The 24,179-nt window shown below is 42.4% G+C and overlaps 1 protein-coding gene across 1 annotated transcript in view; it reads right to left on the reverse strand.

Moving 5' to 3' along the window:
- LOC103354394 (A disintegrin and metalloproteinase with thrombospondin motifs 2-like) overlaps nt 1-24,179 on the reverse strand; it is a 196,811-nt gene that overhangs the window by 57,981 nt on the left and 114,651 nt on the right. Inside the window, exon 3 of the mRNA XM_008277741.1 lies at nt 10,826-11,006. Within this exon, the coding sequence (XP_008275963.1) occupies nt 10,826-11,006 (181 nt within the window). The remainder of the gene's footprint in view (nt 1-10,825; nt 11,007-24,179) is intronic.

The raw sequence follows: 24,179 nt of genomic DNA on the forward strand, positions 1-24,179 counted from the left end.
TTTTTGTACCAGGTTGTAAACATGTTTATTCCTGCTGTAAAGTTGGACATTTTACCATTGAGGTCTATGGGGTATGACTCAGTTTTGGAGGCACCTTCAAGTGGCCATTTATGGAACTGCAGTTTTTGGCACTTTCAAGTTGGCTTTGTTTTTCAGCCCAAACATTCACCTCTTGGGCAGTATTACTACTGTCTGCCTCAGCCCACCTTAACCCTAATAACCGGTCTCTCAATCTACCCAAACATTAACCACCAATCACATCAGAGCATCCCTCACAATGTCCCTCCAGCTCATACAATCTCCCATCGGCCTTAATCAACCGGTCCTCTGCTTTCTGTTTTCTCCAGCACACAGACGTACAGCATGTGTGAACAACCATGTGATGTGTTAGTGTAAACAGGGATTATTTAATGTTGCTAAAATGCTCAAATGGACAAAGATCTATTTTGTTTGCAACACCGTGTCCGCAGCCTGAATCATGTTGCTTTAGCCCGAGAACGCAGAGTGGTAACAAGACTCTGAGATAAGGACAACACAGTTAAATAGAATCATTAGACGACTGCAGCTTTGTAAAATGAAGTCTAATAATGATCATATAACCACATCCATAGTTTCTCTCCAACCACTGCTGTGCTACTGTAATTGCTCCACACAGGCGCACACCATTAAAAGGTCAGGGATCAACAGTGTACGGACAACCACAGCATGACCCATCTGGATTGACAGTCACTCCGGTTCATTGGGTGCAGCAAACAGAAGGACAAATGCTTATTTTCTTCTCATACTACGGTCTACGAAGGCCTTCTTTCTTCCTCACCCTTCCTCATCTTCTCATCTCTGCTGCCATTCTTCACTTTTTTTCAAGCTAAATCTGAACACATCAGAGTAACCCTACAAGAGATACAGTATCAGCCAGTTCAGTGGAGGAAAAGACACAGAACAATAGAAATTATTGGAATTTCTCCACCCACTACATGGATGTATGTGCATTGTTGTTATTGTGCAAAATGAAAACATATCCTTAAAATTATGTTTATTTTTTGTTGTTTTTATTTGACCTACAACCAGCAAGCTTAAAGAATACATGAACGTTATTCTTTTAAATAATTAATAACTATCTAAACATCTATCTATCCACCCATCTCTATGTCTATGTCCATGTCCGTATCTACATCTATATCTATAGCTATAGTTATAACTATATCTAGATTTATAAACATATACTTTGTCTCCTTGTTCTTTTTCCTTCATTTAATTAAAACTTTAATGAGGCTGTTTTGGTACTTTTATTATTTTATTTGTATATATTACTGTTTGTTATATGGGTTTATTTTGTAAATCTTGTACCAGGCTTAAGTCTATCTTTCCACTTTTGCTTGTCTGTTCTTTTTTCTTTCTGTTTGGCTTGACCAGGCTTTAGTTATTCAATGGTCTTCCTAAAAATCTCTCTTTAAGACTCTGTTTTTAAAAGGTCCATCCATTATCTATACACCGTTTAATCCTCACTAGGTTCGCAGGGGGGCTGGAGCCTATCCCAGCTGACTTAGGGTGAAGGCAGGAGACACCCTGGACAGGTGTTTTTAAAAGGTGCTATATATAAATAATACAACAACAACAACAACAACAACAACTACTACTACTACTACTACCATCATCATCATTATCATCATCATCACCATCACCATCATCATCACCATCAAAAACCACAAGTGACTGCATTAAGAGTTTTACAATAATAAAGTGAATAAAATCATTTGCAAAAAATGTACTTTTAAGTTTTACCTTAAGGTGCCCTTAGACTGTACAACTATGAACATGTCACTTTATAATACGTCACACTGTGTGAAATGGGAATAACAAAAAATGTTATTGAAACCAAAGATGCATCAGCAGTACCTTTTGTACCTTTTTAGCCATCGTGTCACATAAACTCTTTTCATGTGTGTTTTTTCCCTGAGTTTTATTGAAAATATAGCCAAAAAAAAGTGTTTTCTTCTGATTGGTTGGTTTCTCGGTGTTGAACATAGCAGCAGTGGCACTTTAAGAATTACGCCCTAAATTTGTCAGAATAGGCCATCAAGGTCACCAGCTCTGAAACCGTCCGTCAGTAAATGTGTCACATTGCTTTCTAGGACTTATGACTACAGATCTGACCGTGATTCTCGTGATTTTCAACTTTTGTCTCCAACAGCTGAAAACTGCACAGTTTAAAGAAGTCTTGAAACACCGAGTCACCAATGTGCTGTGGATGAAATGATAACAGCAGACAGTGAGCTCACATGTCAGCAGCTTCATCTCCATGACAGCTCAGCATCAACTGATGAAGATGAAGTGCTACAGTTCAGAAGGAGGTAGTCAGTGGACACTGATGTAGGATTGTCTTCTTTTACCAATTTACCATATTTCAAATCCATGCCACAAACAGTACGCATTACAAACTCAATCTGCTAAAAAGACAACACCGTACACTGCATAATGACTCGTGGAGTATGTTTACCCCTAACTGAAGTAACTACTGCACACAAACCAGCATAAACACACACACACACGTGCACAGTGTGCGGAAACTGCTGTAATAAGACTGAATGTGTCTGGGTCTCCCGAGTGATGAAAGCCTCATTCACATGAGAAGCTCCATTAACCTCTGAATCAGCCGCCTTAGTATTACATCCTCTTCGCACACATTACTACATTAACTTACATGGTGTTTCAGTGAGTGGTTGCTCATACCGTGGACCATTATACTGCAGTTTTAAGTCCCTGTGCACCCACACAGGTTTGTACAGTTATTCTGGTTGATTGGCCTTCATTTTCTAAGTTGCTGGGTGGAGCTACGCTGGGAGTACTTATAATGGTGATTATGCTGCAAGTTTTGCTGCTCCAACACATGCAACTGACCGGACGAGATCAACCAAAATACCTCACATCGCCTCGAACCATGGCCGTGCAAAAAGCTTTACCCTCGGAGAACAACGTTGAATCTTCCTGCTGAAACGCGCATGCCAATGAGGCTTATTTAGCGACGGCAGCGGCTCCCTGCACTTCTCTGAGGAGCGCCAGATTTAACACAGCATATGAGTGTGCGTGCATGTGTGTGGAGTGTGTTTGCGGCAGTGTGACAGTAGTGGGAGGAAGCAAGTCACACACCATCTCATCTTCCTTGAGCTTCTGTCCCTTAGGTTGGCTGGTTACATAACTGACGCTAAGACAGAACACTGGCCACCTCCAGGGAAGTATGTGGCACGGAATTGTAGTCACAGTACCTGCTGCTGTGTGCGAGCGCCGTATTTACGCCTGCACACATGAAAATACAGACACTGTCACTATTCTATTGCGTTGCTGTTGCACGTTCATAGTCCAGCTACTGCACACGCATCGCTCCCAGGCTGTAAAATATGAATCACACTACTTTCTGATCCCTATCATTATGCTCTGAGCAGACTTCTTGACCATTTAATCAATACTATGCATTTAAAATGAGTGAATATTTAAAAGCAATACATCTGTCTTACTTTATCTCAAATTACCAAAATAGAAAACCCACGGCTAAGTATAGAACCCTATAAGATCTCATTAAAATGCCTGAAAACATTCTCTAATGTGTTCACTCACACATACTATTCTAATTTACGTTATTCGCCCATTTACCAAATATTTATAAATCCAATCACTTGTGTAATATCTACATTATATCTCTGATCTTACTCAAAATATCTATGATTCAGAAAAGGAAAAACTTCACAGTATTTCCGTTTTGCAAAGTCTCGAATGGCAGCCAGTGTCGCTTTTTGTTTGCTTTCACCACATCCAAACAATTTAAAGATTCAGCGCCAATGTCTTAAATATACTTTACTGCAAATGATTATTAAAAGACCATTTGCTGCACTCATTTCAGGAGGCTTTCTCCTCTCCCTTTGGCTATCTGCATGTTACCAATTTAAAATCAAAGTCCACTTTGCTGCTGAAAACCAGACCCTCCAGGCTACCTACCACACTGAAAATTTCAACTTGTGCAGACGATCTGGATTGTGTAGTAAAGCACCCTGTGTTTTCAGCAGCTTATCCATTTTAAGGGCAGTGTTCATCTCCCTGCGTGCAAATGTTGGACCAAAATAATTCCACCTGTTACTATTTTGAGGGAACACTGCAGTCGGCTCCTTCGTTTAGCTCCACTCACGACAACTGTGATTGGTTTAAAGAAATACAACAAGCTAGAGTGTTTTTATCCAGTGGTAGCAAAAAAAAAAAAAACAACCAGTCCAATATGTACTAGAGATTGGGCTGGCTAATCAAGATTTAAGTCAATTCAACAAAAATGCAACACATGCTGAATACAGTTCTTGCTACATGCCACATCAGCAATGGCCAGACACCATGAAGGCTGAGAACTGCCCAGCATGTAGATGTTTGGCTGAGTATTTCATCTTTCTCTCCTTTTGTTTACGTCTGCAGACAGTTTAGTTACTTAACTATGTAGCAGGATTTCAACATCAAGAGTTTCTGAGAATTTGAGCGCCACATTAGAGGCAGCGTAGAAGTTCAGAAAGGTGCTAATCTTGTCAGAGCACTATGATCACCATGATTATAGTGACACTCTCTCAATCATTCACTCGGGCTGTAATAACACTGTAGCCCTTCGTCCCTCCGAGGCTTCGTCTCCACCTCATCCTCTCCTCGCTCACTCTCTCTCTTTGCCCTGCAGACAGACACAAACCTACACACAGATATACACAAGCATGCAGACGGTGTGTGGGTCAGTCCGGCGGCCGCAGACTGGAGCAGAGGTCGGCCGCACCCTGCTATTACACCTGAAGTACTGCTCGGTTTAAAGGCAGTGCTGTGGCGCGCTGAGTGACGGCTCAATGGAAGGGCCTGCTGGGAGCTTACTAGCAGGTGAGGAGTCAGACAGGCCAGAGGGAGAACACACACAGAGGGACACACACCATACAGCACACACCAGCCGGCGCACAAATGCCGTCAGTCAGCCATGAGTTAAACAGGCCAGGAATAAAACCTTCAAATGCACAGGGACGCACACATGTGCACGCGCGCACACACACACACACACACGCACACACGCACACACACACGCACATATGCTGAGTGTGGTAATAAGGCAGCCGTGCTCTCCAGGGGAAGAGCCAGTGGCCACAGAGAGGGAGAGAGGAAGCAGCTGGCCGCAGAAATACTTCCCCTTCTAACACTGTAATTTCCTCCCAGAAGCACACCTGGGCCATTCACACATATATATACTGTAGCTGCCTGTGTGTGTGTGTGTGTGTCTTGTGTATGTGTGCACACATGTGAGAGTGTTTTTGCACCTGTGTATGTGTTTGTTCTTTATTTCTACTTTACTGCGTGTGTGTGTGTGTGTGTGTTTATGCAGGTATGCACTAATGGACACTGCTGATTCAAAGCGAATCCCTGCTGCCCAATATAACACCCATGTTATTATACAGCATTACAAGTTATTACATACATAAAACACGTGTTTGGTTAATAATACAAGCTGTGAGAGCGCGGTGCCGCTCTGTTGATATAGAACCAGCGGCAGCTATTTTTACAATGTGGCAACAATCGAAGGAAAGCATCTTGTTATATACATTTTTATATGATGGGAGACAGCCAAAATTATTGCAAGGATTCTGTTTTTCAAAAAGTAAGTCTTGAATAAACAATTTACAAATAACTTTCTTTCATGAAGTCTATATGTGTTTCTTTGGGACTTTTTCCTTGAGCTTTACGGCCTCTATTTAAAGACACTAAGGTTTCCGAACTCTGGAATCTGCCGCTGAGCTTTGGGTTTTCCCTGCTAAAAATGCTTAGCCTCAGACGGGCCTTGGCAAATGACATTGTTTACACTGGTTACATATGGCGAAGGAATTCTCCTAGAAAACCGCTCGCTTCAGGGCTAACAACACCAGCCTACAGACAAAGTTCAGACGGCTCGATCTCGTTCATACCGAGGCCTAGACAGCCATTTTACTTCAGGGCGAATGGAAAGACACTGCTGCAACGGAATTATGTTGCTTCAGGGAACTGGGCCAGATAATAGAAATTGACATATGCATTAATCTTGCAGTTAAACGTGAGATGAGTGATGTTTTGAGGAATCAGATTGTGTAAATGCATTCTACTGTGTCTGCTAAGTAGTGATTACAGATTTCTTTTTTTGTTGTTGTTGTTTATTGCAATGTGGCGTTTAGATAATGAGACCAGTTGTAGACAAGTTAACAGTTGAACCATGTTGTTCTAATCACTTAAATTTGGTTGGAAAGCAGAAAGTACACAAAACAGTTGGTAACAATCACTCATAGAAAAGGAAAACTGTCTTGATGTTTACAACAGACATTCTGGGTAGCAGTTTCACCATACTTCTCTTCTTCCGTCCAAAAAAAATTTGGCAAATCTGGAAGATTGTTTTACAACCTGTCTGGTCGTATGACTGATAGTGTTGACTTCTTTTTAGCATTTGAACCACGGCCAAAACTACAAAAATACAACCAATGAAACTAGAAATTCCCTTTTGTCTTTGTGCAAAACTCAAAAAGCAAAGAGGTTAGGAAGATGTTTCATCACCGTCTCGGCTCAAGTGACAGAGAATGTCACCTTCCGAGAGTTTTCATGGAGGCTATTTGGGATTTCCAACAAGAGGCGCGCCATATTTGCAAAGTGTCTGCTGGGACCCCCCTGTTACACGCTGAAGATGAGTTCAGGCCATTTATGAGCTGTGTGTGCTCACATCTCTAAGTGCTTAGTCATGAGTCTCCTCTTAAAACCCTTGCACCATATGACTATCCTCGCATCACACCGGCAGAGACGGAGCAAGAAGGGAGCAGCGAAGTGAGCGAGCGAGGTAGAGCGAGATAGAGCGAGAGTGGGACTCCTGGGATCATCCTTCATTTTCTGGATGTGGGAGGCAGACATTAAGCCACAGTGACGAGCACCGCTGGCCTCCGTCTGACCCTCTCTCCTGCTTCCTCTTAGCTCCGGCCAAGGCTTGCGCATCATCGTATTGGCGCTGCGCAATGTGGCAAACAAACATCGACAGCGGCTCGACATCGGCCTCGAATGGTAAAGCACAATACGGTACAGCACAAAACATACGAGAGGGGCGTAGAACAGCACCACCTGAGGGGTGAAACAAACGCAGGCTTTGTCTAAAAGCACGGGGTCCTGTGTAGCTGCCTCGGTCCTCCGCCCAGTGTCAGCCCACCAGCTAATTGCAGTCACTTTGCCCCAGAGGCTGCAGGGAGCCTTTCTGCTTTGAGAACAATACAGATCTCTGAAATGTCAATGAAAACAAGTGAGCTGCAAAGGACTGCATTTTTCTTGTTCTACAAGTCTTCAAAACGAGACCAAAATATAACATTGAATAGCCTCGACATGCACGAATATTGTTGCGAGAAACAGTGCGAAAATGAGAATGTAGGATGTTTATGTATAATATTTATGTGAGATTTCAGCCAAGAAAAGAAAAAAAATAGATGAATGGGATTATGGGAAGATGCCCTGTGGTAGTCCATCTGTCTGGGCATCATGTCTCACTGCCCTGGACGCAACTCTGCACTGACACACAACAAACACATGTTTGTGTACATGCAGCTGCAGGAACACATGCACAGTCCAATAAGACAAACCCACTAAAGTCCACCCTCACTGTCCTGCCTCTGGAATATGGAGGAATGCAAGATGATGATTTGTTTGTAGCAAAAAAAAAAAAAAAAAAACAGCAAGTGAAGGTAAACCCAGAGGACTAAAAACAAACAAACAAAAAAAACCTAAAATTATTTCGATCAATTGATCAACAGCTAAAAGGAGTTAAATGAAATGGCTAGTGGGGAAGGACAGACAGATTGAAAGATGGAGCAGCAAAAAAAAAAAAAAAAAGAATGGCAATCCTTCGTTTTCTATCGCCGCAGCGATTAATTGACGAATGTGCCACATTAATAATAAAGCTTGCTCTCTCCACTTAGGACATTGATTCACACCTCCTCAGCTTATGGCGTAAGAAACCGATCAATCTCGCTCCTTCTTCATCTTTCTTTCTCTCCTTCTCGAGCTCCTCTATTACCTTGCTAAATATAACTTCCTTCCCTCTGTCTTTAGCCAGGAAATGAGTCCAACATTCAATAACTGGTTGTGAATTAAGCAAGGCTGGCGCAGGAGAGCTTCAGAAATGATTGATTGATTATTAATTAATTCGCTAATGTCTCTGATTGATCTACGGGGGAGGGGGAGGGGAGGATTGTTTGGGAAAGAGAATGAGAGGTGAGCAACAAAGACTTGGTTTTAATTTGAGGGGAAACAGTGTTTGTAAAGACTCCTATACATCCATGTGGCTCTGATATTACAGTGATATGATGTAACAACTGGAAGGTAAACCTGATGTTTACATAATGTTGTGGTCCAGAATAGCTAAGACAAGAGATAAAAAAGNTGTGGTCCAGAATAGCTAAGACAAAAAAAAAAAAAAAAAAAAAAAAAAAAAAAAAAATAACAAAAAAAAAAAAAGGAAAAGAGAAACGAAGAGAGAGATCCACATCAAATGCTACTGGGAGCAGCACATGCCTGCTTGTCTGTCTGTCTGTCAGTCTGTCTGTCTGCTTAGCCTTGAAAATCCCAGCACTCAAAGCCAGACGACCACAGAACTCATGCCCACGCCATCCTCGCACAGACACACACGTACACAAACGCACACACACACACACACACGCACACACACAGTGGCCTGTTCTATCCTACGCTATTGATCTGCACCCCACTCTTCATTAGAAAGAAAGATTCAAAGGCAACAAGGAGCGGTGAGACGCGTTGTGTGTGTGTGTGTGTGTGTCTGTGTGCATGCGGCATGTATGTGTGTTCAGAAGTGTAGATGTATGATCAAGGGAGTTGTGTAAGCTGTGTGTGGTTACATCCTGGATATGTGCATGTGTTTCCGTAAAGTTTCGCTGTATTTTTTGTTTTTTTTTTTCCCTCCCCCAGTGTGTGTACGTGCTCATGCTCATACGTATGTGTGTATGTATGTGGATGTACTGCCAGGTATCAGTAACAGTGGGAGCAGATCTGTGTTACTCTAATGCAGTCTGTCCTCGCTGGGTGTTCCTATGGAAACTCTCTCTCTCTCTCTGTGTATTATTAGACATTCTTGAGTCAACGGCTCAGAATAGGAAGACACAGATCTCATGTATTGCAATGCACTCATTATAAAGTGCTTCGACTCGCACCTGTACAACGCGGGAGCCTCGCTTCCTCGAGAATATTTCCACTTTGGTGATTAGTTGAGATACAGACTCTTGCACTGGTCGGGGTCAATTGATTCACTCGTAGGCATCAGATCAATCAGAGTGATTGGACGGCTACTTCTACTGACACAAACCTGAGGCATGCGTTGCAAGGATATTTTCACCTGCAAGTCAAGTGCTGAATTGCCTGACAGTAGAGCTGATAATACGGAGTATTTTCTAGTGATTATTCTTCCTTTTTTCTGCTCTTTTCAGCAATAAGAAGGTCAACAATAATACGCTCAGCAGAAGTAGGCAATGCTATTGTGGTATGTAATCACCATTCAGAGAATCCACGTTTTGTTATAATTTAGATCTGCTAAATGTACCTGCAAAAAAAACCTGCAGCATTCTTTCTCACGACAAGTTAAAGCAACATTTAATCTGATTATTAAGTTTCATTCAGTAACATAACGTACGATCTAGGTTTCATGGCGTGCATCAATATACGGTCATCGAAATATTCCTTTAAATTTATGCAAATTTCTATGGCCACTGTATTAAAGACAGAGTCTGCAATTCTGGAGAAAGACTGTTGACATTTAGCTATGTAGCACATTTAACTAAATACCAGATTGAGCCAGATTTACACAATTTCCCCTGTCCTATGCATGAGCATCTGAGAGAGATGTTTACTAGATCTGGCATTAAGAAGTAAAGAATAAATGTCAAGATAAATGCAAGTGTTTTCTATTGATTGAAAATGCATGATCTGCTCTTTTGTCTTCATAGCTGCAGTGAATTATGTGCTCCCAATTATGTTCATTCAAATAAATGCTCCACGTCGGCTTTTGAATAATAAATTACATTGTAAAAAGTAAGATTTAGAAGTAATACAGGACAAAAAAAAGATGAATAGATTTTTTTATTTATTTATTTTTTAATCGTGAAAACATAATTTTGTATGTGTGATAGTATTCCGGCCTTGAGTATTAAAGCCTATTATGTCTTCCTTCCCTCGAATCATATGGCTTTCTATAAAATAAAGTCCCTTTGTGTTGTTTCAGTTCGCTGACTTTATCCGTCGAGTAGAAAATGGAGGAGAACACGACGAGAAACCAAAAGACTCGAGCGCCAGCTGTTAATTGCTGAGGCAGTCAAGGCAGCGTATAATTCTGTAAAAGACGCAGAGGCTGCTACCTTACAAACACGTGTGTCTCCATATGTCACTCCTTTCTCACTGGAAAATTAGTGCGGTGACAGGAGGATGTGTTTGAGTGTGTGTAGGTGTAATCTTTTTGACAGCAGGGTGTGCTCACACTGTGACTCACTGCCGTCGCATTCAATACTTTGATATGATTATATAACAAGGTGTGTGTGAGGGAAGAATGATTTGAGATACCTGTTTATCTAAGAGGCCTGGATTGTGTTTGGAGATGCATCGCGGGCAACAGTGCAGGTTTTAAAATTTCGGTGGGGGGGGTTGAATGATCTCGGATGTCATAACGGAGACAACGGCGCAGGACTGGAGTGTGCGTGAAGAGCTTCCAGTGAAGGACGCATTAAAGTGGAGGGTAGCACAATAGGAGCCACAGACTAACCTCTGGAGTGGAAGTCTGCCGCTGCGCTGCTGATGGGCACTTTCTTAACGGCCGAAGAGCGATAGACGATGTGCGTCCTTCCTCCTCCTCTTCCCTCCTCCCCCTCCTCTTCTATCACTCCATCACCCCTCTCCACCGGCTCGATAAAAAACTCCTCCTGCTCCGTCCTGATCATACCAGCCTGAAAGACAAACATTAATTGGACGACATGAATATGCATAGGTGAACTCTGACATCGTGATAATACTCATCGTAACACCCAGATTCTCTTCTCCTCTCTGAAAGCTTTTTTTTTTTTTGGTTTCTACTCCATTGCTGTGTCTAGGGCATGCTGGGAGAAAAAGGGTAGGGGAGAGCAGTGATGCCTCCCGAGGCCCTGCAGAGGTCCAGAGTGACACCTGGCATCTAAAATGGCCAACACAAGAGCAGCAGATGAGACTGTCCCATTTCCATCCTTGACTAACACATCCTGTCAGGTAATTCCCCACGTCTGCCTCACACACACACACACACACACACAAAACACACATCGGCCGAGCACAAATGCAAACTCACAGGAAGTGCATGAGAGAGCGAGCGAGGAGAAGTAAAGAAGCGTGCATACAGAACACATACGCAAGAAGAAGAAAAAAAAAAGAGTTGCGTGCACATACATGGGGAAAACAGGCGCTGGGAAAATTGCCCGTCACTCTCTCTTATTCCATCTGTCTGTTTAAGACAACTGGTAATTACCAAGGCAACGCACTGCTGTAGAGGAAAGCCATGGGGGAGAACACGCAGCGAGGATGGAGAGGCTTTGGAGAAGAAGAGACCAAAAAGAAAGAGAGTGATAAATGAAGAAAAGAGGAGGGAAAAAAAACATTGATACTATCAGGACTTGGTTGTCTGCTTTTCCCTTCCTTCTGACAGGAGAAGGGAAGAGATGATGAGCAAGTTGAAGAGAGGAAAGTGAGCTGATGATACAAAAAAAAAAATCCAGTATGCATTACAGAAGAATGTGCAATGAAAAGCTGTGTGTAATGGGGAGAGATTAGCTGAAAGCCAATGGGGTCAGAAATCGCACCAGTGGTTGACGACACTGACACGCTTATATCTATGAAGCACAGCAGTGATCTTCATAGTATAAATACAGTCATACTTTCAACCTCTAGGCTCGTTTTTGAAATGCAAATACAAAAATGCACATTTGAAAAGCAACAGTTCAACCATATTTTAATGCAGAAATAATAAAACAGTATAATAATAATTCAGTTATTAACAATAATAATAATTGATCAGATTTATATGGCGCCTTTCTAGGCACTCAAAGACACTTTACACTGTCAATTATTCACTCACACACATTCATTCAGGTGGTGGTAGCTACGATTGTAGCCACAGCCACCCCGGGGCAGACTGACAGAAGCATGGCTACCATTCTGCACCTACGGCCCCTCTGACCACCGCCTCAAACAATCCATTCATACACATCCACACCAGGCAAGGTGGGTGAGGTGTCTTGTCCAACGACACAATGACCATGACATCGCCTGAAACTATAAGACAGTTTACAAATTTATAACAGCATAATCTGAAAGTCTTTGACTGCATGAAAGCTGAGATAATCCCACTGCAACCTTCTTGTCCAGAACCACAAGAGAAACGGGAGTAAATTGGCAACTAGCTGGAGAGATATTTAACTGGAGCCAGATATTGAGGAGTCCAGGGAAACCAAAGAAGAGCCAAAACTAGAGTAAATAGTAAAACAGTAGACAAAAAACATCTGATATTACAGGTTTAAAGGAAAATTCTATAACTTTTAATATCACACAGTCAAAATATTCAAATAAAACCAACTTTAACCAACTTTGCTATCTCATTTGTCCAGTGCTTTCATCTTTTTGTGGTGTCTCTATGTGTTTCTGCAGAATTCAGATGAATTGTAAGTGAACTTTTGAAATGCTACAAGACATAAAAAGAGAAAATGCGAGAAAACAGACTTGTGTCCATTAACTGCTATGGAGTGAATAAACCAGGCTGGACAGTGTCATCAGAAGTGGGGGTACCGGCTACTTTACGCATGGTGGAATAAACGGAGTAGAAGAAGTCTGAAACACAACCAGTTGTGTGACAACAACTAAAAATCCCTGAAGAAAAATAAAAAGGAAAAAGCAAAACTTAAGACATTTCTAAGAGAAAAGTGGAGAGAAGCCCTCAGGTATTGTTTGGAAAGTTCTAGTTATTCTTTGTGTCAGCTGGGTTAGGCCACGTCTCATGGTGTCCAATGGCGAACACGACAGAAGAAGCAGAAACAGCTGATCGGTCATGTGTTTGCTTTACCGAAATTATCTGGAGATGGTGTTTCAAAAATAAACTCGAGTGAGCAAAATTATCCATCCATGCATCCATCCACTATCTATACACCGCTTAATCCTCACTAGGGTTGCTGGAGTCTATCCCAGCCAAATTAGGGTGAAGGCAGGGGACACCCTGGACAGGTCACCAGTCTATCACAGGGCTACACAGAGAGACAAACAAGCACACTCACATTCACACCTATGGACAATTTAGAATCACCAATTAACCTCAGCATGTTTTTGGACTGTGGGAGGAAGCTGGAGAGAACCCAGAGAGAACCCACGCTGCACGGGCCATCCTAACCAGGATGCAAACCGGGGATCTTCTATCTGCCCCTAAGTGCTAAGCACTGAGCTAACTTACAGCACTGAGCAAAATTAGTTTTTCTAAAATTATTGTTTTGCTGTTTCCATTCACTTTTCTAATACGATACCTCAAAATGTGCATGAATTGTTTGTTACGGAAACACATCTAGTCATTTCTATGACTGTGCAGCATTTCTGCTGCTGTCTGGGGTTTCAGTTTTTACAGTGCATTTCTTCATGCTGAGGACTCTCAGACTGGTGAATGTTGTCCTAATTTGCCTGTGATTTGCTTGGTAATGTTTTTTTTTTTTCCCTTCAAACTGCCGATGCATTTTCTTAAGCTGCAATGTGTCAAGCTGTCTCGGCCACTGTGCTGCAGAAGGAAAACTGATTAGACTTTACATGAAGATGACAAAACAGACACTATTCATTACGCCTGTATCTTTCTCAGGGGTAAACTGTATGAAGTTCAGTCATGAGAGAAGCCGTTTCATTGGCATCTGTATGTATGACGTGTCTATCAGCTATAGTACAGTACGAGGAGCCTCAGTGTAACAAAGTCGATGCTCTTGTGGATGCATGTTGGTCTACTATAGACTGACTCCGCTGTGGAAAATAAAGAACTTGTGTGGCTGATTTGAAAGGAAATGAACAACATTAACAAAAATGGCTCCTCAGAAATCAAAGGGTGCCCTTTTTCCTTCTCTCACCCTCATCCTCTCCCACTCCTCTCTTTCTTTCTCCTTGCTAGTCCGAGGTTTCGCTCCCAGAAGGACGTCGACAAGCCGCTGACCTGCTCCCCCTTATTTCCCGTCTCTCTCTCTCTCTCTCTCCTCCCTTCCCTCATCCCTCTGTTTTTCCGAGCCATGGTGCGGCATTCCGATCGGACCTGATGGATCTGCGATGGTGCATGCATTTCCACTCCAGAATACCAAGCAGTGGGGAGAGTGTGTCAAAGAAAAAAGATGACATGTGGGACTGGGAGACGTGGTTGGATCGATCCGAGCCAGCGTTGAGGGGTGGGGAGAGGGGAAGGTGCGAGGAAGCTGAAGAACTGGACACGTCCTTTGAAAAAGTGACGTGAATAAAGCATCAAAGCCTCTGCGCTCATCTTCATTGTCTCCATCTTTTCTAAAGCGGGAGTCCTAGTCAAGAGGGAGCTGAACACGAGGTCCAGATCGGGGAAATTCAGGCTCATCTGCATTATATGATCAGCTGTCAAAGGCCGACACATGTGGGGTCACTCAAAGACGAGATAAATCAACCATGAGGGTTGGTTGGAGAGCTAAAGTCAGGACGTCTTTCTTATCTGTGTCTTCTCTCTGCTCTGCTGCATTTCGAAATGTCTGGTTAGGATTTCTTTCATGAGTGTTCCTGTAGTTCCTCTGTACTATGAGACATGTTGGCCTTCAAGTCAACACTTGCTATAAGACACCGAATCCGTGATTTTAAGATCAGCAAGGATTGGCTACTTTGCACAACTTTGGTGAAACAAAACTACAGCTACAAGTAACATCATAACTTGGTTTCGTCTACAGTCATAAAACGCACATAATCTCTGAAGTCTTCCTTTCATCTTTTTAGTCTATTGGTTTATATTTTTCTAAGCCTGCATCATGGGAAATCCTGCTGCTTTGGCAATTAGCACCTGTTGTTCACACTGTTCAAACAAAAATCATCTGGATTAGAAATGGTTTAAAAGAAAAAAAAGTCAAAAAAGCACCTTTTTAAATGACTTCTTACCAAAGTTATGGGAATTTATCCATAAGTGATATGACTGGAAATAATCAGTTCTGCTTCTTCTGACAGTGAGTGCATGACGTTTGTGTGTTTTGACGCCTCCGTGTGACTTTGTGGCAAAGGCTGATGGGTAAAAATAAATGTCAGTGAAAAAATTTGAATGCCGTAGTGCATTCCTACAGAATTACAAAAGCTAACACTACATTCACATCAGAGACTGGTTCTTCAGCAAACAAAGTAAACCTCATGTTCTCTGAGAAGTGCTTGTTGATCTGCTGTTATAAATTCCTGCCATTTTACTCTGTAATTGCTGCGGTTTTAGCATTATCACTCTATAACTGCTCGTGTCTGCTCAGGGATTGCCACAGCCGCCTTGCTAGCTGCTGTTCTCTTATTACAGTAAATTCATTGTGCTCCTTTGGGTGATGAGCCTGAAGATGCTTTATTAGGTTTGACATGTTAAAATTTAGCTTATTAGCTTCGCTTCCCTCATGAGACATTTAACACAATCGCTCTCTACATTTTATCATCCTCTGCAAACCTTTGTCGTCTATATTTTGGATCTCTCGCAGGAAGTAGCGCTGCTGAAAAGGTCACAGCGGAGCATCTGCCTAATGTGGACTTCTATTATGTACGTATGTTTTATGTTTATGAGCTGCCACCACAACATCCGATCGTGTGCACACAGGCAAGGCGACATGGGGATAGGAAAACATGCCACACGGTTAGTTCCTTCGTAGTAGCAGTTTACAATGTGTATGATCATGGCTTCTGCATAAATGCTAATGATGCCTGAGCTGTGTACAGTTTTTATGAGTTCCAGTGAAACACATCCATAGGAAACTGTGGCACAGTTTTTTCTAGTAAGAATCAGTGTCATTGATGAGATGAGATGAGTAAAAAGTAATGTATACAGGGTTGATAAGGAGCATCATACATGATAATGAAAAAAATAAAAAACGAAATATGATATTACACTTAAAAAATCAAATGAAAAGCAAATATTCCACATATTAACGTACATGAAAGTAAAATGGAGACACATGCAATCAAAACTTTGCAAATGAAAATGAAGTGTCACACATGATAATGAACTATTACACCTGAGAAACACACTTTAAACCTACTAGGGCAGTGTTTAATGACTGACCTCCAGAAATCTCACAACCCAAATAACCTGAATGGTTCAAAACCATCGGGTGAGGTTTGCAAATATTTTTCCGTTTTACACTTTGACTTTGACCTTATTACAGCAGTGGTCTTGTTGTGTTTGAAAGGCGCAGTAAACATGCAGACCAGCATGGACGATTGTGAGGGCTCGGTGTAGCTCAGGTGGTGGCCAGTCGTAAGATTGAATCAACTTAAACACACCCTTGAGTACATGTTTTTTCGCAGGATAATATTAGCACATCTTGCACCACATCTTCACATCTGGCTCATCCTCCAACAATATCACTATTCATGTTCGCAACTCAACGTATAGATTGGGTTATTATTACTCTCATGGCCATAGAGACGGTGACACTAAACCACAACCCTCCCCTCTGAGACCTGAAGCCAGATCTGCAGGCTCCAAATCTGGATCCTAAACACTGAGTGTCGAGTTACAACTGGAGGATCTTCTGTGTTTAAAACCACACCGAGCTCTATTTGAAGATCTGAGAGGAGTAACTTGAGACCGGGGTAAGTGTCCTGAGGGGCACGTGAGACGGACGAGTAGCAGAAAAGCAGTGCTGGAGTGGAAGAGCGGATGTTGTGGTGAGGATCAAAGTCACACCCGGTCGGGGCCCTTCAGCTCAGTCCAGAGCAGGCAGTGTAAGAGTGTGTGTGTGTGTGTGTGTTTGATGTGGAGTCACTATGTGTGGTTTGTGTGTGTGTTTGATCTGATTCATAACCCTACTACTGCTGGCTAACTTCACACACGACTGCACGCATGCATTCGCGGGCACGCAGGGTGCGCACAGTCGCACAAACACACATCCAACGCACAAATATAGCTTTGATAGTGACTCACTCACACTGCGTAACCCTCCATTCATTCACCCTTTGAGTCATAACGGAATCAGCCTCGTACAATAGTAAGGCTGATTTGAAAAATTAGACACACTTTCAGAGAGGGAGATTAAGATGACACGTCACCGCTAACGTTAATAGCGTTTTATTTAATCGCATCAGCGGCAAATTACACCTTTGAAAACAAGCTCAAGTTCTGTGTGTGGATTAGGAATACGATTCTGGGGGGGAAAAAAATAAAAATAAAAGTGGATTTATGTGAAATTTATGCCAGCGGTGTAAAGCAAAGCTATTTAAAACATTCAGTGAAGCTAAATATAAAAGACATTTATGACCCTTGGCAAACCTTTTCCTCTCCACTGCTTTACTCCTGCAGGAGGAGAAGGTAGAGAGCAGAAAGTGCAGGAAGAGTTAGGGGACTCCAATTAGGGTTAAGTATTAAGACAGATTCATTAAGTGAATTAAATTATTTGCTTAATGTTGTGAGGAGCGAGGTGATTGCCCAATTATGTTAATCGGGGATATGGAAGGAGGATGAGGAGAATAAATCCGACGCAGCAAACAACATTTATCACAATATAAACACATGAAACACACGAAGGGAGAGACGACTTGTCGTGCTTAAACTTTCTCAAACCTTTTTTTTTCCCTGACTGTGGCCTTTGCAAAACACTCACACATGCATGCTCACACACACACAGTGGCAGGTTGTGTGTGTGTGCGTGTGTGTGGTATAAGCCAGATGCCAGCGTGATTTAAGCCACAGAGGACTTAGCGATGCAGCCTCATCCCTGTCACCCTGCTCATTACGTAGAGTGGTCTCTAAAAATGGTCAAAAAAGAAAAAAGAAAAAAGCCACTCGCCAAAAACCCGACATACATACACATGCATGACAGCGCTGTCCCCGTCACCCTATATTTCTCATCCCCTTTTCTGCACCTCATTTGCAAATTGTTCATCTTTGACCTACATTTTTGATTACAGTACGCCAGTCAAACTTCTCTCTCTCTCTTTTCTCCTCACACACACACAGACACACACACACACACAGAGTCTGGGTCATTTCAGGTTTCAACCCTCCACTCAGGCTGATAAAAATCAACTCTCTGCATAAAGAAAAAGTGAGGAATTGTAAAAATGCAGCAGTGAAAGGAAGAGAAGGAGACATGGGTAAACAGGAAAGGCCCACTGCCAGTCCCCCCACTACTCCACTCCGAGGCTTTCGTCTGTTATCTCCAGAAACAACTTCCTACTTATGAATCAGACCTCCCCAACAGTGCCCTTTGGTCAACTAGTAGGATTTTTTTTTTTGTTGTTAGTATTTACACCCTCCCTTTATTTCCTTTCTCCCTCTTGCTGCCTCATAACCTCCTTTCCTCCCTCTCTTCTTCTCCATCTCTTTTGTTTTCCTACACTTCCATTAGCACCCCATCCTCCCTCACCTCCGCCTCTTTCCATTCCTCATAATCGTAAGTGGTCTAAATGTGTGAGAGTGAAGACAGACCCAGGTGCTGGGGAAAAAGAAAATAGACAACAGGTCGTATAATTTAAACAGACTCTGGACGGCGCAGGCCTAAGAATAGCGGTAGTAAACCAAACCTGGTAAGCCTGACAGCATGATCTGTGGAAATTTTGGTTCAGGGTGAGAGCGTTGACACAGACAGAAACACAGTTGCTGACAGTCTGGCAGATAGACCAAGAGACGGAGCACCAGCCAGACAGACAGTTTGGGCTGCCTCAGTATCCCGTTCTCGCTTTCTCTGTCTCTCTCCCAATTCCTGTTGTTATTCATCAGGACAGAAGCTCCCTCCCTCTGTTTTCTATCCAAACAGAGATTATGAATCAGCAGTACAAGGAAGGCAAAGGGAGACGTGCAGACAAGAATGAGCAGAGGAGTTATAGAGAGGTAGAAATATGCGATAACCGGTCCGGAAAAGGTGAAAGAAAGCAGTCGGTAAAAGAAAAATGAGATCATTTAAAAGTGACGGACGACAATTGAGTAGAAAATTTGAGGAAAAGTAAAAAGACAAGGAGTGGAAATGAGAATGGTTTAGAGAAAATGAACTTCGGGTCAAGGGACAGCACTGGAAAAGAAAAAAAGAAAGAGAATTTAAAAACTGGAGAGCATCATTTACTCCAAAATCAGCTCAGCACTGGAAAAATAAAGCAAATTTCCCCCCTCCTCCCCCATTGCTCCTCCCTCTCCTCTCTCTGTCTCACCCATCCGTTCATCTTCTCTCAGCAGTCTGACAGATTTCCCAGACAGCCAAATGTTCTTGGCCTGACCAACATGGAGGAGTCAGGACAAGTGTGGGGAATGTTTACAAGATCCAACCATCAGAAGCACCTCGTTCACTCCTGTTGTTGCTCCACAGTAAACAGGTATAAGCAGAGGGCCTGTAGTTTGTGATGCTGGCGTGAGGCTGTTTAAAGTTGCACCAACCTCACAGGGAGGTTCGTTCCGATCGTGAGCTGGTGTCTGATTTTCAACAGTCTCAATAATGCCAAAATGCCAATAAGAAAAGCTCCAAACTCCAAACAAACCCTGGAGCTTTGTACCGAAGGCACTCTCGGAGGAAATGCATGCCTATAGGGCTTAGCGTCTGTTTACACCTTGGAAATTCTAATTATATCAGGTGTAAATTAGGAAAATAACAGGATCTCTGCGATAAAACAAACACTAACTAAACTGGACCTGAATTCTTTTACAAGTTCTTGCATTTATACTCAGCGTAAATGTTAAGAAATGGTTGATTACACCATATAGTGTTGTAAAGCAGCGTAAAGTACATTTTTAAGTGTCTTAAATGTATCCTGCAGCCTCTACATGTGGATGTACACAGCTAACAAATGCATTAACAACAGCATTACAGCGTGTTATAATGCATTTATTGCACATTTATAAATGCTAAATTAGTACAACCTCCTTGATGTACGCTGAGCCACACTGAGATGTGCTCGACGGTCCTGGAACAAAGCAGTAAATATAACAGGCTTCAACTTAAGATGTTTTTATCAAGCCGCTACAAATGTGTACAGCTTTTGGAGTGAGAATTGTGGAAAGACTGCGGAGGACGAAACGCACACAATTAAAATGCGCAATCCGACTGATTTGTGAGAGACGAGGACTGACGCACATTTTAATGGACTGAAGGTTAATCTTTACAAATCTTTAGCCTTTGTGTGCTCCCTGCCCTCATGCCAGCACACTCTGCCTCGCACACATGCACGAAGCAGCAGCCAAGCAGCCATCAATCCTTCTTACTGGCCCTGCCCTGCCATCGATCAGTGTGCTTGCGTGCGTGCGTGTGTGTGTGTGTGTGTGTGTGTGTGTGTGTACGAGTGTGTTCACATTCGTCTGTGTGGTCTTCCAGATTGATAAATGACCCCGATTAGTGGCGACTGACCGCTCTATGATTGTAATCTAAGTGCAGCGGAACAGCTGTTCTCAGAGCAGCGTTGTCTGGAGCAGTCTGTGATTAATACAACAACACTCTAATGAATTACAAATCAACCGCAGGCCTGGGATCTGCCCGGCCGGGAATAATTACACCGCTGCACCTGGAAGTTTTGAGGAGGTCAGTGAGAAAAAAAACAAACAAAAAAACTCCCTACATTTTTTTGTTGTTCATCCCCAAAATGAAGAAACATTTGTTATTGAAACCAACAAAATGAAATGGCAAGAAAATTCTGGCGTTTTCAGATCCCTCCATATTCGGCCCATTACAAATGTTTGGATAAGCTGTCGGTTTGGATTGGAGGAATAAATGATGTTTGTCTGTATGAACAAGACTTTGCGCTAAAACACAGTAAACCATTTTTTTTTTTGTACTTTCAGGGAAGCCCTCTGTCTCTCTCTCTGTCTCTCGTCGTCGTCGTTCCCCTTCCATGTCACTCTTCTTTCCAGCCTCCTGACCTGCCGACCCCTCCCCGATGCTGAAAATCGCTTGCGAATGCGCGCGCAGCGACACATCTGCACACACGGATCAACACTCAGATCCACACCCATCCTCAGCCTTATCTCTACTCTATCTCTATATCTCCACATCTATTGGGTATACCTGTAACCTAGCAACAGAGCAGAGAGAAGACCCACCCCTACCTGCTCAGCGTGCTGACTGCTGGTCCTAGCAGCCAATCAAACTGTGTCAGGGCAACAACGAGAGCCAATCGAATGTTTGCTATAAGAGGGGAGTTGCCCTCTGCTCTCCACCTTTTTGACCCCACATGTGGGTAAAAAAAAAACGAGCACATGAGATGTCTGCTTGTGCACACGCTGCACACACACACACACACACACGCACACACACGCACAAGTCTACTGAGACCAGCAGAGATATAAGAGCACTGGGCTGATGTGCAGGTATGTTTTATAACAGCCGACCCTCCATCAACCGAGCGAGGGGAGCTACCTGTGGAAACACGTGATGGTGTGGCTGAGTGTAATTTTTAATGAACTCCAAAACGAAGCTTGAGATCTCTCAGAAATGTATCACAGAACAAGCTCAGTTCATTCTGTAATATCAGCCGATGTTTTTTTAAATCTTTAGTTGAGATCCACCGACATCACACACACACTAATCAAAAATGTCCTCCGTGCTGTTCTGGCTCTTTGGCCGTGCTGAATTCTTCTTGATTCATTCCTTCCCGCTTTAGGTGATAAATTAAATGTGCGATGGCATTATTGTTGTAAACTGCTGTACTATTGTGGCACAAAATCAACATGTGCCTGCACATAGCTACTGGTGTTGCTGAGTGTCTAAGCAGCATCAAGACCGATGTCGTTCGATGAAGTTCAAAGCCCTCATTTCTCAGTTTAATTCTCCTTTAGCACCTTTCCATTTTTTATAACTTCACCATATTGATATTCTGATTCTCTTCGTAGGATCGACATAGTATAATATCTCCTTTTTGTCACACAATCAATAGCCAGATACATTACACCTACAGTAAAAACAAGAGATCTAAATCAGGGTCCTAATGACTGCATTCGATTACATTTAGAACCGTCTCAACGTGGCAACAAATCAGAAACGATTCCTTGTACGTCTCACTCCTCCACATGGATGGATTAACTAACTGACTGGGCACAGAACCAGAATCCCAAAGAGTCAGGGCCTCAGTGTGTCAGAGCATCTGTGTGAAGTGCCAGCTATTAAGATTTCTTATTACAAAGTGAACAAGCAAAAAATAAAAATACGACCTAAAAAAACCAAGTAATCGCCAACACAATTAGCGATTGTCACAAAGCCAAGCTATATTTGTGAAATATAATGATGTGGGGTTTTTTTGTTTGTTTTTTTTTTAAACACAGCAAGATGACCTAATCAACAAATGAGAAATAGATATTTAAGTGTCATTTAAGATATGTATTGACCATAAATGTTGAAGTCTTTCCTTGCTTAGAGCTGCTGCGAATGCTTTGCAGGTTTAAAACTAATTAGACCAATTTTAAGAGCTACAATCTGTCTCTGAAATACAAAACTAGGATTAATTGGATCTTAGATGAGAAAGTCATGAGTATTTTTGGATCAGGTAAAAACTTTGGATCAGAGCAGATCTCAAGCTGTAGCTGAGATATTTCAATTCAGCGAGCAGGAGCCATGTAACCATTATTTTAGCTCACATGACTTAAAGCTGGGGTAGGCAGGTTTCTTTGTTGACGTCGCTGGATATCAATTTCACACTAACTATTTGAACATATTGTAATTCAAGTAGACTGAGATGAAACTAGACTTCATCTCCTCTTGGCTCCATTTTCAGGCTTTTCAGAATGTCCTCCATGATAAGAGATTTTAGCCACAGGTCCGGCAATAGCAGGATGCAGTAGCACAATATTTCAACTTTTTTTATTTTCCAGAAATCTGCCTAACTCAGCTTTAAATACAGGATTTTACAGCTGTCAAATTTATATTTATCAAATACAATATTACAAGTTGCTTCCTATAGGCCTAAATGAAGTCGTAGATCCTCGGCCATGTGCCAGAATCTAGATTTAAGTTAAAAGCTGACCAAGCCTCTGCTGTCAGAGCTCAGCCTACAGTAAATTTCAAACTGAAAGTCTAACTTGACAATCTCCCAATCAGTCAGACGCTCTTCCTTTGACTCTGTACTTGAAACCCACAAACTTTAGATCTTTGCTTTTAGTCTTTGTTCAGGTGTTACTGTCTGGCATGTCATTCTCTTTTGTATACTACTTCGTAAACATCTCACATTAAATAAGCAAAAATACATATATTGCTTTATTTGTTCAATGTATTTTTTTTGTTTTATTTCATGTAGTCTGCAGATGTTATGTCACACTTGTCAGTGTGGCGTGGCAGATTTTTCTCCTTACTCTATCTTTCCCTCTTTCATCTCTCTCACATCTTTTTCTATCCTGTCTTCTCTCCCCTCTCGCTGCTTTTATTTTCACATTCCTGCTCTTTTCCACTGGAATATGGAAGTGGATGGTGAGACGGCAGCGTGTGAGGGGGATGATCTACCTTTGAATCGTTAGCGCTCCCTCTCTCACTGTGTCGACAGCTCGACTTGTACCGCTTCTGAGGGGAGCGATCAAAGCAGGAAAATTGTGAGAATTAATCAGCCTCTTGTTGGATAGATGGAGAGGGAGAATGGAGACAGAGGGAGGGGGGGGGGAGGAGAGACAACCTGGTCCTCACAAATTTGCATGACTGATATGGCACACGTTTCCCTTTGACATGGGCCCTCAGGTGAAGAAACGCTGATCAGCATCAACCATCAGAGCAGCAAACTTCCACAATCGCAAACATGTTGAAAGTGAAACAAGCTGAGATTTTTCATGTTTTTTACAAAAATAATCTCATGTTTCCAACAAAAAGCATCCAAGGCCTCCAACTGGTATTCCAAGAATTCCAGGTATGCAACCCCGTGTAGCACTGTGTGTATTTGCATGTGTATATCTGTGAGTGTGTGGTTAAGCCATAACCTCAATGCTG

Source organism: Stegastes partitus, unplaced genomic scaffold (genome assembly GCF_000690725.1).
Source record: "Stegastes partitus isolate 25-593 unplaced genomic scaffold, Stegastes_partitus-1.0.2 Scaffold106, whole genome shotgun sequence".
Taxonomy (NCBI): domain Eukaryota; kingdom Metazoa; phylum Chordata; class Actinopteri; family Pomacentridae; genus Stegastes; species Stegastes partitus.